We start from the raw sequence: 15,407 nt of genomic DNA, 5'->3' as shown, positions 1-15,407 counted from the left end.
TTTGCAGTTTCCTAAAGCTAACCAGCCATGATTCTCAGATGATGGACTTTTTCGTCTCTCCCATTACTTCTTGGGAAATTATATTTTAATCTCATGGTTTAAATTTTCATCCTTAAACATAACTTTTAATGTAGTATTTTTAGCCCAGAAGGGCCCGTGGTTGGTTTGTTTTCTGCTTTGCATATCTCTTCTACTCAGATACCTGGTAGCATGTAAATCGAACGACTTATCCTTTATACCATTTCATTATCATCAGTAGGACTGCTTTGCTGGGGTTGTGTGTGTGTGTGTGTGTGTGTGTGTGTGTGTGTGAGGTGAAGTCTTGCTTTGTCACCTAAGCTAGAGTGTTAGGATTACAGGCGTGAGCCGCTATGCCAGGACAGCTGTTTTCTTCTAGTATTATTTGCCCTCTATCTGAACATCTTCCTTTAGTAATTCTTTTAGAGCAAGTCAGCTGGCCTCAATTTGTTTCAAGTTTTCTTCACCTTAGGATGTTTTAATTTTACCTTTATTACTGAAGGATATTGTTACTGGGCAGAAAATTGTCTTGATGTTTCCCTTTTTCAGCATTTAAAAAATGCTATTCTACTTTCTCTTAGCTTCCCTGGTTTCTGATAAAAATCAGTCATTTGAATCACTGTTCTTCTATAAGTAATACATTGTTTTGTTCTGGTCACTTTCAAAATTTTCTTTTTCTTTTCAGCAGTTATGGAACTGTGGGAGGATTTCTTTGTTCATTCTGTTCGGAGTTCACTGAGCTTTTTAAATCTCTAGGTTTATGTCTTTACCAAATTTGGAAAATTTTCAACCATTATTTCTTCAAAATTTTTCTGTACCACATTCTTTACTCTCTTCTTCTTTTTTTTTTTTTTTTTGAGTTGGAGTCTCACTCTGTCACCCAGGCTGGAGTGCAGTGTTGCGATCTTGGTTCATTGCAACCTCTGCCTCCCTGGTTCAAGTGATTCTCCTGCCTCAGCCTCTCAAAGTGCTGGGATTATGGGTGCCTGTTACCATGCCTGGCTAATTTTGTTAATTTTTAGTAGAGACAGGGTTTTACCACATTGACCAGGCTGGTCTTGAACTCCTGGCCTTAAGTATTTTGCCTGCTTGGGCCTCCCAAAGTACTGGGTTACAGGTGTGAGCCACCACACTCAGCTTTTTTTTTTCTTCTTTTTTTTTTGATTTTGAGACTGAGTCTTGCTTTGTCAGCCAGGCTGGAGTGCAGTGGTGCAATCTTGGCTCACTGCAACCTCTGCCTCCCTGGTTCAAGCTGTTCTCCTGCCTCAGCCTCCCAGAGTGCTGGGATTATGGGTGCCTGTTACCATGCTTGGCTAATATTGTTAATTTTTAGTAGACATGGGGTTTTACCACATTGACCAGGCTGGTCTTGAACTCCTGACCTTAAGTATTCTGCCTGCCTGGGCCTCCCAAAGTGCTGGGTTACAGGTGTGAGCCACCACACCTGGCCCCCCCCCCTTTTTTTTTTTTGAGGCTGAGTCTTGCTTTGTCACCCAGGCTGGAGTGCAATAATGTGATCTTGGCTCACTGCAGCCTCAGCCTCCCAAGTAGCTGGGATTACAGAGATGTGCCACCATGGCCAGCTAATTTTTGTGTTTTTATTAGAGGTGGGGTTTCACCATGTTGGCCAGGCTGGTCTTAAACCCCTGGCCTTAAGTGATCCGTCTCCCTCAGCCTCCCGAAGTGCTGGGATTACAGATGTGAGCCACCATGCCTGGCTCTTTACCCTCTTCTGGGAGTGACGACACAAATCACTTTTTATTCCACAGGTCTCTGAGGCTCTGTTTATTTTCCAATTTTTTTCACTATTGTTCTGGTTAGATAATTTCTATTGATCTGTCTTCAAGTTTCCTGACATTTGCATTTTGTTACTAAACCTATTCAGTGAAATGTTTTTGGTTATTTTATTTTTAGTTCTAAAATTCCTATTTAGCCCTTCTTTACATTTTTTTATTCTGAAACTTAAAACTTTCCTTTCATTTTAAGAGTGTTTGCCCTTACTTCTTGGAGCATTTTTATGCTCCGAGGATGTTGATATTTTTGTTTTATTGGCCAGTTGATCTGACTGGGTTAGGTCCAGCCAGCCTTGTGTGAACTGTGGTTACGTTATCAGTTCATTTTTCAAAGCCTTTGCAGTGTTGCTCAGATCTGCCCCATGTATATGCCACCCAGTCACCAGTCTGAGACTGGTATAGTGGTGTTCTATTTGTAATTCGGTCGTCAGGGTTGGTGTGTGCTGTTGAGGATCACATCCATACCCGCTCACCTTGGGAATGGACCCACAAGTTTATAAACAGCTTTCAGAGATTGCTTTAATGAGTTTCTCTCTTTCTGTGATCTCCCTGTGGTTTCTTGGGCTTCCCTTTTCCATTCCTGCAGCTCAAAGTGGACTTTATCTTCCTGAAATCAGGGCCAAAATGTGGGAGGAGAGAAATAAAGCAAGGACTATTTGCCCCACTCTGTTGGAACTGCCATTCCTCCAGTCAGAGAAAAAGGATTCCCTCCCTCTGAATTTTAGGCTTCTGCCACCCACATTACCATCACCAGAGGATTGTGTGAGGACTGGGCATACAAGAATGGAGAAAAGGGGAAAAGAAGGCCGAGCGCTGTGGCTCATGCCTGTAATCCTAGCACTTTGGGAAGCTGAGGTGGGCGGATTGCCTGAGCTCAGGAGTTCATGACCAGCCTGGGCAACGCGGTGAAAACCTGTCTCACTAAAATGCAAAAAATTAGCCGGGCGCGGTGGCGGGCGCCTGTAGTTCAAGCTACTCAGGAGGCTGAGGCAGAAGTATTGCTTGAACCCGGGAGGCGGAGGTTGCAGTGAGCTGAGATTGTGCCACTGCACTTCAGCCTGAGTGACAGAGCGAGACTCTGTCTCTAAAAAAAAGGAAGAAAAACTGGATTTTTACACTCTCTGGGTGTTAGGAGAGCTCTTTCCTGATCCTCAAGCCAGAACTAGAGGTCTTGTGGAGCTCCCATTGTCTTGCTAATGCCCACTCAGGTTGTATTGAGTACAGATGGAGGAAAAAAAAAAAATGGTAGGCTCACTGCTAGTGCTTCTAATTCCCCAGCCCACCTACCTCTAGTTACTTTTCATCTTTTGCAACCAGCTGCTGCCTGCTTTCTGCCCAGGTTTTGTAACTGTGTTCAGTGGGACAGAGAGAGTGGAATGTGCTTTACTCCATCTTATCTGGAATCTTTCTTAATATATTTTTTGTCACATTTGTGCATCTTTTATCCATCCTTCATTTTGTTTTATTTTATTTTTTGAGACAGAGTCTCGGTCTCTTGCCCAGGCTGGAGTGTAGTGGTGTGATCTTGGCTCACTGCAACCTCCGCCGTCTGGGTTCAGGCAATTCTCCTGCCTCAGCTCCCAAGTCGTTGGGATTACCAGTACCCGCCACCATGCCTGGCTAATTTTTGCCTTTTTAGTAGAGACGAGGTTTTGCCATGTTGCCCAGGCTGGTCTCGAACTTCTGACCTCCGGTGATCCACTGGCCTCAGCCTCCCAAACTGCTGGGACTACAGGCCTGAGCCACCACGCCCAGCCCTATCCTTCATTTTAGACAGTTTAAGAGGTTTGTATTCAGCCAGATTTCCACATTGACTTGTTCATTTGTGTTGTGATGTTTTTTAATGTTCAAGTCTTAGCACGCACAAACAATTATATAGAAACAAGTTGTTTACTTTGACTCCCAATATTAGTAAAAGGAGCTTTTGAGTCAGAGATCAGTAACTTGCCAGAGCCTGTTTGGAAATAAACCCTGAGGATTTCTCCTATCAGTGGTTGGTTATGCAATGTCTATGGCAAGCCCTAGAAGCTAAAAGACCAAACCTTAAAATGTTAGAAACAGAAAAGGCAGTTAATTATTATACATAATTTGTTATAAAAGGAACTATAACTTAGTAAAGTCAGATGATTTCTGGCCTTGACGGTTTAGGGTTTAGAGAAGATACTGTTGTGTACTGAAGCAGGGCTGTTTTCTTTCATATCCTTTAGCACAGGAAAGCAGAACTAGGGATTTTTGCAAGATGAGAAAGCCCTGTTTTAATGTGTGTGTATAACATAGTAATAAAAGAAATGCATGTGAAAATAACAAATTAACATATTTGGCATATTGACTTTGTCAAGATTAGTCTTTTTTGTCAAGTAACTAAGCCAAATTAAATCAGTAATTAGAAAAAGTTTGTACACTGATTTAGTAATCTTGCTTTTATGATATATTCTAAAGAAGGAATTGGAAATGCAGAAAAATATTTGTGAAGTAGGATGTTCATTTTAGCGTAAATTAAAATTGGGGAAAGAAAGGGAAAACAATACAGATTCCATGCATAAGGCAAAAGTTCAATTGTGGGTTTATCCATGTGAGTAGACTATTATTTTGTCATTTAAAAATCATAGTTTAAGCTGGGTGCAGTGGCTCATGCCTGTAATCCCAGCACTTTGGGAGGCTGAGGTGGGCGGATCACCTGAGATCAGAAGTTCGAGACCGGCCTGACCAACATGGAGCAATCCCATCTCTACTAAAAATACAAAAAAATTAGCCGGGCATGGTGGCAAGCGCCTGTAATCCCAACTACTCGGGAGGCTGAGGCAGGAGAATCGCTTGAATCTGGGAGGCAGAGGCTGCGGTGAGATTGCGCCGTTGCACTCCAGCCTGGGCAACAAGAGCAAAACTCCATCTCTAAATAAATAAATAAATAAATAAATAAATAAATAAATAAATAAATAAATTTCAAGCCAGGTGCAGTGGCACGCACCTGTAGACCCAGTTACTTGGGACCCTGAGACAAGATGATTGCTTGAGCTCAGGTTTTCCAGTCTAGCCTGGGAAACATAGTGAGACCCCGGTCTCTTAAAAAAAAATCATATTTTCAAATAATATTTGGTGGCATGAGAATATGTTTGTAATAAAACATTACGTTTGTGAAAGCAGAATGTAAACAGTACACTAGTTGATTCTCACTGTTAAAGGGTCTTTACACACGCCTATACATGCAGATAGAAAACATATCTGAAAGGGAAATGGTTTTGTTTTGTTTCATACTGTTTTTCTGAGACAGAGTCTCACTTTGTCACCGAGGCTGGAATGTAGTGGTGCTATCTCGGCTCACTGCAACCTCCACCTCCTGGGTTCAAGCAGTCCTCCCACCTCAACCTCCCTGGTAGCTGGGGCTACAGGAGCCCGCCACCACGCCTGGGTAATTTTCGTATTTTTAGTAGAGATGGGGTTTTGGCATGTTGGTCAGGCTGGTCTCAAACTCCTGACCTCAAGTAATCCACCTGCTTCAGCCTCTCACACTGCTGGGATAACAAGCGTGAGCCACTGTGCCTGGCCTGAAAGGGAAATGTTGGTATTAATTTTGGTTGTCACTGCCCATTAGAATAGTTTTCTTCTTTTAGTGTTTCTGTGTTTCTTAAATGTTATAAGCATATGTTACTTTTGATTCAGAAAAATGCTATTTTTAAAATAAACAAGACTGGGCATGGTGACTTTCACCAATCTATCTGAGACCAGAGGATCACTTGAAGCCAGGAGTTCAAAACCAGTTTGGGCAACAGAGTGAGACCCCCCACCTCTACAAAAAAAAAAAATTTAAAAAGCCAGGCATGGTGGCATACCCACGCCTATAGTCATAGGTACTAGGGAGTCTGAGGTGAGAGTATGGCTTGAACCCAGTGGTTTGAGATTGCAGTGAGCTATGATCATGCCACTGTACCCCAGCCTGGGCGAACACAGTGAGACCCTATCTCAAAAAATAATAAATAAAAATTTGGGGGCTCATATAAGGTACAGTTAAAAAAAATTAAAATTAAGCCGGGCACGGTGGCACACGCCTGTAATCCCAGCACTGTAGGAGGCTAAGGAGGGTGGATCACTTGAGATCAAGAGTTCAAGACCAGCCTGGCCAACATGGTGAAACCTTGTCTCTAATAAAAATATAAAAATTAGCTGGGCGTGGTGGTGGGTGCCTGTAATCCCAGCTATTCGGGAGGCTAAGGCAGGAGAATTGCTTGAATCTGGGAGGTGGAGGTTGTGGTGAGCCGAGACCATGCCACTGCACTCCAGCCTGGGCAACAGAGTGAGGCTTCATCTCCCAAAAATAAATAAATAAAATTAAAAAAAGAAATAAGAACATCTCCTTCTTCCCTTGCCAAAAAACCAAGGTGAAAAGCATCTCTCAAGAAAGATGAGAATTTCAATTATTTAATATTTATTCTGGTCCTTAATTTAAAGCTTAATATGGAATCCCAGCGTACATCTCCCACTGTTAATGTCTGTCTTGGCCAAGACAGACAAGTTTTAAATAGTGAGATAAAATTTAGGCTAAAGTTGAAGTATTTGGAGGGAAATATACAAGTGTTCTCAGCTTACTTTTTTTGTTTTTTTTGAGATGGAGTCTCACTCTGTTTCTCAGGCTGGAGTGCAGTGGCGCGATCTCAGCTCTCCACAACCTCTGCCTCCCAGGTTGAAGTGATTCTCCTGCCTCAGCCTCCTGAATAGCTGGAACTGCAGGCGTGTGTCACCACGCCCGGCTAATTTTTGTATTTTTAGTAGAGACGGGGTTTCACCATATTGGCCAGGCTGGTCTTGAACTCCTGACCTCATGATCTGCCCACCTTGGCGTCCCAAAGTGCTGGAATTACAGGCGTGTGTCACCACGCCTGACTTCTCAGTTTACTTTGATATGTGTTAATAATAACAAAGACTAATGGATGAGGAACTAGAAAGAAATTTTATAAACCAACTACTGCAAAATATGAATGGTAGACTCTGGGTGATATATGAGTATATACTGTAAAATTTGTTAAATTTTGCTGTGTGTTTGAACATTTTTGTAACAAAACGTTGGAAAAGTTTTGTGGAAGAACACCAGAAACAACTTTGTTGTATTGGATAGTCAATTTAGAATATTCAAATGTTGGCCAGGCACGGTGGCTCGTGCCTGTAATCCCAGCACTTTGGGAGGCCAAGGCAGGCAGATCACCTCAGGTTGGGAGTTCAAGACCAGCCTGATCAACATGGAGAAACCCTGTCTCTACTAAAAATACAAAATTAGCCAGGCGTGGTGGTGCATGTCTGTAATCCCAGCTACTTGGGAGGCTGAGGTGGGAGAATTGCTTGAATCCAGGAGGCAGAGGTTGTGGTGAGCCAAGATCACGCCATTGCACTCCATCCTGGGCAACAAGAGTGAAACTCCGTCTCAAAAAAAAAAAAAAAAAAAGAATATTCAGCTGTCCACGAAGTACCAATATCTAGGTAAAGCCATTCTGTTGGCCTTTCCCAAGTTGTACTATTTTATAAAGTTGTTTTAAAGAGAGATGTGGGCCGGGCGTGGTGGTGCACATCTGTAATCTCAGCACTTTGGGAGCCTGAAGCGGGCGGATCACTTGAGGTCAGGAGTTTGAGACCAGCCTGGGCAACATGGCAAAACCCCATCTCTACTAAAAATACAAAAATTAGCCTAGTGTGGTGTCACACATGTGTGGTTCCACCTACTCAGGAGGCTTAAGCACGAGCATTGCTTGAACCCAGGAGGCAGAGGTTGCAGTGAGCTGAGATCACGCCACTGCACTCCAGTCTGGGCGACAAAGTGAGACCTCGTCTCAGAAAAAAAAAATTTGTACTTTTTAAGGGTTGTGGGACCTGTTAATTATATTGTAATGCTTTCTTTTCTAGGTCATCCATGCCTGGCTTATTATATCATCTCTATTGTTGCTGTTCTTTTTTTCATTCATTTACTTGGGGTAAGTCGTGCAATTTTTGGTCTGTCTTTCAGAATTAACTACCTTTGTGCTCTGTAGCCATCACTTAAAGCCATGTACTTTGTTGAAAAATTACTCTGAAGTTTTAATTGTTTCCACATTTAGGTCATACTTGGTATATAAAAGACAAGTCAGTATTACTAATTGAGACATTCTTCTGTTGCTCCTTGCTTATAATAGGTAGAACTGAAAGAACTTAAGACTGCAGTTAATTCTAAGCCTTTTTGAAGATTATATATTCTTCTAGTAGAAGTCTGAATCAAAATGTTAAGAAAGGGTTTTAAGAATGTATAAAAACCAGAGTAATTGATTTTCATACTTCTGTATTTTTTTTCGGTGACTCTTTTTTCTTTCAAACGAAATCTTATATGAAATTTTCATATATAATATAGAAAAAAGTGGATCTGGTCTGTCAAAGAGAATAGTGAAGCTCAGAGATGTGCCAGCCTGGCCTTTTTCTCAGCTCAAGTGGCAGAATACAGTTTGTAAACAATTGCACTAGCTCTTAAATTCAAAGAGGCAGTAAAACTAATAAATAAATTGGAGAGTTATTTCTTTGGTAGAGGGTTAAAGGAAATAACTACAGACAAAAGAAGCAAATATTAGAATCTACGTGAAATGGATGATATTCTAGAAAAAAAATTATCAAAACTGACCCCTGAAGAGAGAGAAAATTTAAACAGAGCAAAGAAGAAATACAGAAAGTTACAAAGAAGTTTCCACCCCACCTGCACAAATAACAATAGTACCGGGCCCCAGTGGATTCATGGGGAAATTCTGTTAAACATTTATTTAAGGAATGGTAACTCTAATACTAGGTGTTCCAGAACATATAAAAAGAAAAAAGGTTCCAGATTAATTTTAATTTAATTAATTAATTAAAGAAGCCAGCATAACATTGATAACTAAAGCCTTGCAAGTTACCAAGTAAAAGAAAACTATTGGTCAGTTATATTTATTGATCTCAAAAGAATAACAGAATATTAAGAGAATTCAGCAATAGATAGAAAGAATACTACTTTTTTTTGAGTCTCACTCTGTCGCCCAGGTTGGAGTGTAGTGGCATGATCTCAGCTCACTGCCATCCCCACCTCCTGGATTCAAGCGATTCTCCTGCCTCAACCCCCCAAGTAGCTGGGACTACAGGTGCGCACCACCACACCCAGCTAATTTTTGTATTTTTAGTAGGGACAGGGTTTCACCATGTTGGCAAGGATAGTCTTGATCTGCTGACCTCGTGATCGGCCCACCTTGGCCTCCCAAAGTGCTGGAATTACAGGCGTGAGCCACCGCACCCTGCCATAATAATACATTTGACCAAGTGGAGTTTGTTTGCAGAATGGAAGACTGCTTCATTATAAGTTGCCATATCACTAGATCACCATCTCTGTACTTGCTAAAAGGCATTTGATGATTCCACACGTGTTCTTGATCAGATTCCTTAATAAAACAAATAGATGGGGTCAGGTGTGGTGGCTCATGCTTATAATCTCAATACTCTGGGAGGCTAAGGTAGGAAGATAGCTTGAGGTTGAGAGTTGGATACCAACATGTGCAACGTAACAAGACTTTGCCTCTACAAAAAATAAATTAGCTAATTGTGGTGTGTGCCTGTGGTTCTAGCTGCACGGGAGACCAAGGTGGGAGGATGGCTTGAGCCCAGGAATTCAAGCCTGTAGTGAGCTATGATTGCACCACTGCACTCCAGTCTCTAAAAATAAGTAAATAAATAAATCTCTAACATTATAAAATGTATGCATCTCATTCTAAAGGCCAATGTCATCCTCATAGGGAAACTAGAAGCTTGCCTACTAAGGTCAGGAATGAGATGGAGGTTTTCTTTTCTCCTCTTCTCTTCTTTTTTTGTTTTTTTCTGAGACAGAATCTTATTCTGTCATCCAGGCTGGAGTGCAATGGTGTGGTCTCAGCTCACAGGAACCTCCGCCTCCCGGATTCAAGCAATTCTCCTGCCTCAAGGCCTCCCAAGTAGCTGGGATTACAGGCGCCTGCCACCATGCCTGACTAATTTTTGTATTTTTAGTGGAGCAGAGGTTTCACCATGTTGGCCAGGCCCAGGCCTGTCTTGAACTCCTGACCTCAGGTGATCTGCCTGCCTGTGCCTCCCAAAATGCTGGGATTACATGCGTGAGCCACTGTGCCTGGCTGAAATGAAAGTTTTCTTTATCACCAATTATCTAGCATTGCTCTGGAGGGACTACCAAACACAATTAAACAAGAGAAAGCAATAAGAACTATGTAATTTGGAAAAGAAGGTTAAATTACCAATATTTGGAGATAAAATGATTGTTTACTTTGTTTTAGAACTAACCGAAAACCAATTCAAATTACTCAGTAAGTTTGGTAAGGCAATTGATTACAAAATTAAACAAAAATACCCTGGCTGTGTGCCGTGGCTCATGCCTGTAATCCCAGCTCTTTGGGAGGCTGAGGTGGGTGGATTACCTGAGGTCAGGAGTTGGAGACCAGCCTGGCCAACATAGTGAAACCCCACCTCTACTAAAAATACAAAAAATTAGCCAGGCGTGGTGGTGGGTGCCTGTAATCCCAGCTGCTTAGGAGGCTGAGGCAGGAGAATGGCATGGAGGTTGCAGTGAGCCGAGATTGCACCATTGCACTCCAGCCTGGGCAACGAGAGCAAAACTCCATCTCAAAAAAGTAAAATAAAATGAAAACATAAATCAATAACCTTCACATAAACAACTAGTTAGAAAACATAATAAAAGGACAAGTCCCATTTATGATAGCAGCAAAAAAGATGAAATATCTATAAGTAAACAAGAATTGTGCAAGCCCTGGACACTGGTGAAGCAGAGGTGCCAGCTGAGGTCCTGCCCCCAGCTCCCCTTAAGCTGAGCAGTGTGGAGAACATCTTGCACAGGCTGCTGACTGCCTTCCGAGAAGCCCTTGACCTTTACCATGTGTTGGTCTCCCGTGACCAGGTAGGCACTGAGCAGTAGCATGTGTAGACTGAGCTGACCTCTACCTTCCTTTGGATCCACAGCCAGTTGTAGGCCAACAACTGGGTGGATGGGTCTGATGTGGCTCCAGGCCCTCTCCAGCTCAGGTTACCCCTCCTTACGTACATTATACTCAGACTGTGCAGAGGAAGGCAGGGGCATTGAGGGCCAGCAGTCCCTGTTTCTGCTTCTGAAGAAATAGATATTTTAAGTGAATAAAGTGACAGCTTAGAGGAGTGAAAAAAAGATAATATGCAAGATCTATTATTGAGAAATTTTAAGGCTGGGTGTGGTGGCTCACACTTGTAATCCCACCTATTTGGGAGGCCGAGGTGGGAGGATCCTTTGAGCCCAGGGGTTCTAGACCAGCCTGGGCAACATGGTGAAACTCCATCTCCACAAAACATACAAAACTTAGCCAGGCGTGGTGGTGCATGCCTATAGTCCCAGCTGCTTGGGAGGCTGAGGCAGGAGGATGACTTGAGCCAAGGACTTTGGGGCTGCAGTGAACTATGATTGTGCCCTCTATCCAGGGTGACAGACTTTGTCTCTATTAAAAAAATTAAAATATGCTATCATTTGTGTCAAGTAGAAAAGTATATGTATGATATGTATAGACTTTCTGGAAGGATGTACATGAAATTAGTAATAGTGCTTTCCAGTAAGGCACGGTGGCTCACACCTGTAATCTCAACATTTTTGGAGGTGGAGACGGGGATTGCTTGAGCCTAGGAGTTCATAGCCAGCCTGGGCAACATAGCAAGACCCCATCTCAAGAAAAAATAGTGCTTTCCTCTAGAGAGGGGAACCGTGGGACACAATGGGGAGAAAACCTACTTTTCAGTGTCTGTTGTGAATTTTATATCTTATTCATGTATTACCTAGGCAAAGAGTAATAAATAGGTTTTTTTGTTTGTTTTTGTTTTAGTTCGAGGATACCGGAAATGCTTAATATAAATATCTACATTGTCCAGAAATTTCAATGTTTACTCTATTTTGGAATTTCAAAGTGGGAGAGGAATCATCTTTCTGGACAGTACCTGAAACTCAAAGTTTATGCCTAAAGGCGTGCTTGCTTTCTCCTCAGTTACCTCAGGCATCTTCTATAGTTGCAATCTCTTTGTTATTAGATGGTGGATTTTTCCTCCCCAAAATTAAAATAGCGTTTTCTTCATTATAGAAATACTGAATAGTCACTGTTTTTTAAAAAGACATTATGTAAGATGATAAAGAAGAAAAATGACCAGATTCCCACCACCTAAAGATAAGTCCTGTCATGCTTTCAGGAATTAATATATCAATTTCTCATCTACTCTTCTCTCACACTATTTTGCACAAATGGGATCATAAATGGGATCCTATATTGTGTATATATAAAAGTGTGTGTGTGTTTGTGTCTGTGTGTGATGATTCTTCTCCCACTTTGAAGGAGAAAGAAAGCACACCTTTAAGCATAAACTTTGGGTTTCAGATACTATCCGGAAAGATGATTTATCTCCCACTTTGAAATTCCAAAATACATACACATATATATATATATATGTGTATATATATATATATTTTTTTTTCTTTTCTTTTTTAGAGTTAGAGTCTTGTTCTGTTGCCCAGTCTAGAGTGCAGTAGTGTCATCATAGCTCACGCGGCCTCCAACTCCCAGGCTCAAGCTATCTTCCTGCCCCAGCCTCCTGAGTAGCTGGAACTGCAGGCATGTGCCATCACCTTTAGCTAATTTTAAAATGTTTTTGTAGTGGTAGAGTATCACTGTGTTGCCCAGGCTGGTCTGGAATTCTTGGCCTCAAGTTCCTCCCACCTCAGCCTCCCAAAGTGCTGGGATTAGAGCGTAAGCCACTTTGCCTATCCTGCATATATCTATTTTTAATGACTGCTAAATCTCATTGTATGAAAATGTATGTCCTAGCTATAAAATTTTTTAGCACATGTTTAATTTTTTCTAATTTCAGATGTTTTAAACTAATATTTCCCAAAGTATAGTATGGTATTTTAGGTATTATATGATCTTTTTTCCTTTTTGTAATTATTTTTATAGTTATGGCCTGTGCAGCTGATTTCCCATTTATATGAATGATACAGAGCTTCCTGTTAAGAAAAAGTTCAGCTTGGGAAAAAAAGTGAATTGTTCAACTTGAGGGAAAAAAGTGAATTAATTGGCCAGGCACCATGGCTCATGCTTGTAATCCTAGCACTTTGGGAAGCTGAGGCAGGTGGATTGCTTGAACCCAGGAGTTTTAGATCAACCTAGGCAAACATGGTGAAACCCTATGTCTACAAAAAAACATTAGAAAAATTAGTTGGGCATGGTGGCACACACCTATTGTCCCAGCTACTTAGGAGGCTGAGCTGGGAGGACCACCTGATCTCCAGAGGTCAAGACTGCAGTGAGCCGTGATTGCACCACTTTACTCCAGCCTGGGCAACAAAATGAGACCCTGGCTCAAAAAAACAAAAAACCCAACCAAAAAAGAGTAAATTAATTTAAAGGAAAGTATTAAATAAATAATAGCACAGTTGATATAGGTTATGGTAAAATTATAAAGGTGGGATATGAATATCTAATGTTTGGGAGCCATCACATTATTCTAAATAATGTTTTTTTCTTTTTTTTTTTGAGACGGAGTCTCGCTCTGTCGCCCAGGCTGGAGTGCAGTGGTCAGATCTTGGCTCACTGCAAGCTCCGCCTCCGGGGTTCACACCATTCTCCTGCCTCAGCCTCCCGAGTTGCTGGGACTACAGGCGCCCGACACCACGCCTGGCTAGTTTTTTGTATGTTTTAGTAGAGACGGGGTTTCACCGGGTTAGCCAGGTTGGTCTTGATCTCCTGACCTCGTGATCTGCCGGTCTTGGCCTCCCAAAGTGCTGGGATTATAGGCTTGAGCCACCACGCCCGGCCTAAGTAATGTTTTGATGAAAATAATTGTACGTAAATCTTTTAAAATCTGTTTAATTTTTTTTCAGGGAAGTGTTTAAAACCTATAACGTTGCTGTGGACTACATTACTGTTGCACTCCTGATCTGGAATTTTGGTGTGGTGGGAATGATTTCCATTCACTGGAAAGGTCCACTTCGACTCCAGCAGGCATATCTCATTATGATTAGTGCCCTCATGGCCCTGGTGTTTATCAAGTACCTCCCTGAATGGACTGCGTGGCTCATCTTGGCTGTGATTTCAGTATATGGTAAAGCCCAAGACTGATAATTTGTTTGTCACAGGAATGCCCCACTGGCGTGTTTTCTTTCCTTGTCTCTTCATCTTGATTTAGAGAAAATGGTAAAATGTACATCCCATAGCTCTTCAGTAAATCATTAATTCGCTATAATAACTTTTTCATTTGAAGATTTCAGCAGGGCATCGTAGCTCATGCCTGTAATCTCAGTACTTTGGGAGGCCGAGGCGGGCAGATCACCTAAGCCCAGAGTTCAAGACCAGCCTGGGCAACATGGCAAAACCTCGTATCTACAGAAAATACAAAAATTAGCCAGGCTTGGTGGTGCACACCTGTAGTCCCAGCTACTTAGGAGGCTGAGGTGGGAGGATCGATTGAGCCCAGGAGGTCTAGGCTGCAGTGAGCCATGATTACATCGCTGCATTCCAGCCTGAGTGACAGAACAAGACCTTGTCTCAAAAAAATTTTTGTTTTTTTTAAAGATTTTGAGGTTTTGACAAGCTGGTGAAACCCTGTCTCTACTAAAAATACAAAAATTAGCTGGGTGTGGTGGCGTTCCCCTGTAATCCCAGCAACTTGAGAGGCGGAGGCAGGAGAATTGCTTGAACCCAGGAGGAGGAGGTTGCAGTGAGCCGATATGGTGCCACTGCACTCTAGCCTGGGTGACAGAGCAAGACTGTCTCAAAAAAAAAGCAAAAAAAAAAAAAACCAAAAAACACAGAGTGGTAGACACACAAAACGCTCAATTCATTTTTTAAATGTTTTTTTCCTTTATATGATACTGCATAAGCTTTTTTCTTTTTCTTTTTTTTTTTTGAGACAAAGTCTTGCTGTGTCACTTAGGCTGGGGTGCAGTGGTGCAATCATAGCTCACTGCAACCTTGAACTCCCGGGCTCTTGCAATCTTCCCACTTCAGCCTCTCAAGTAGCTAGGACTACAGGTGTGCACCACCATGCCTGACTAACTTTTTTATTTTTTGTAGAGAGAAGGTCTCACTATATTGCCTAGGCTGGTCTTGAACTCTTGGGCTCAAGCAATCCTCCTGCTTTGGCTTCTCAAGGTATTGGGATTATAGGAGTGAGTCATTGCATCTGGCCTCAATTCACTTAAAATCAAAATTAGGTTACCTACTTTTATAAGGTAATGTATGGAATTATTCTTTTAAAAATAAAACCAATTTGGACAGTGTGAGATACACATTCTACCACCAGTGTGACATGGGTCCTGAACAGTTAGAACATACTCTAACCATTAACCCAGGCAGCTTTCAGGTATGTACTCTGGGGCTATTGCCCTGTTTGAAAGCCAAAAAGAGATGCATTTTCAGAGATTAATATGTGACCCCTTCTATCTTATAAGGCCATGGCCATACTCTTTTTTTTCTTTTTGTTTTTTTCTTCTAGAGATAGGATCCCTCTCTGTTATCCACGCTAGAGTACAGTGGCATGATCATGGCTTAC

General features: G+C 41.9%; 1 protein-coding gene across 4 annotated transcripts in view; it reads left to right on the top strand.

Moving 5' to 3' along the window:
- Positions 1-15,407, top strand: part of PSEN1 (presenilin 1) — a 76,635-nt gene that overhangs the window by 39,261 nt on the left and 21,967 nt on the right. For all 4 annotated transcript variants that reach the window (XM_031668009.1, XM_031668006.1, XM_031668007.1 and 1 more), the window contains exons 6-7: positions 7,701-7,768; positions 13,738-13,958. In XM_031668009.1, coding sequence (XP_031523869.1) covers positions 7,701-7,768; positions 13,738-13,958 — 289 coding nt within the window. The remainder of the gene's footprint in view (positions 1-7,700; positions 7,769-13,737; positions 13,959-15,407) is intronic.

Source organism: Papio anubis, chromosome 7, assembly GCF_008728515.1.
Source record: "Papio anubis isolate 15944 chromosome 7, Panubis1.0, whole genome shotgun sequence".
Taxonomy (NCBI): domain Eukaryota; kingdom Metazoa; phylum Chordata; class Mammalia; order Primates; family Cercopithecidae; genus Papio; species Papio anubis.
This window is presented reverse-complemented; position numbering and strand designations above follow the sequence as displayed.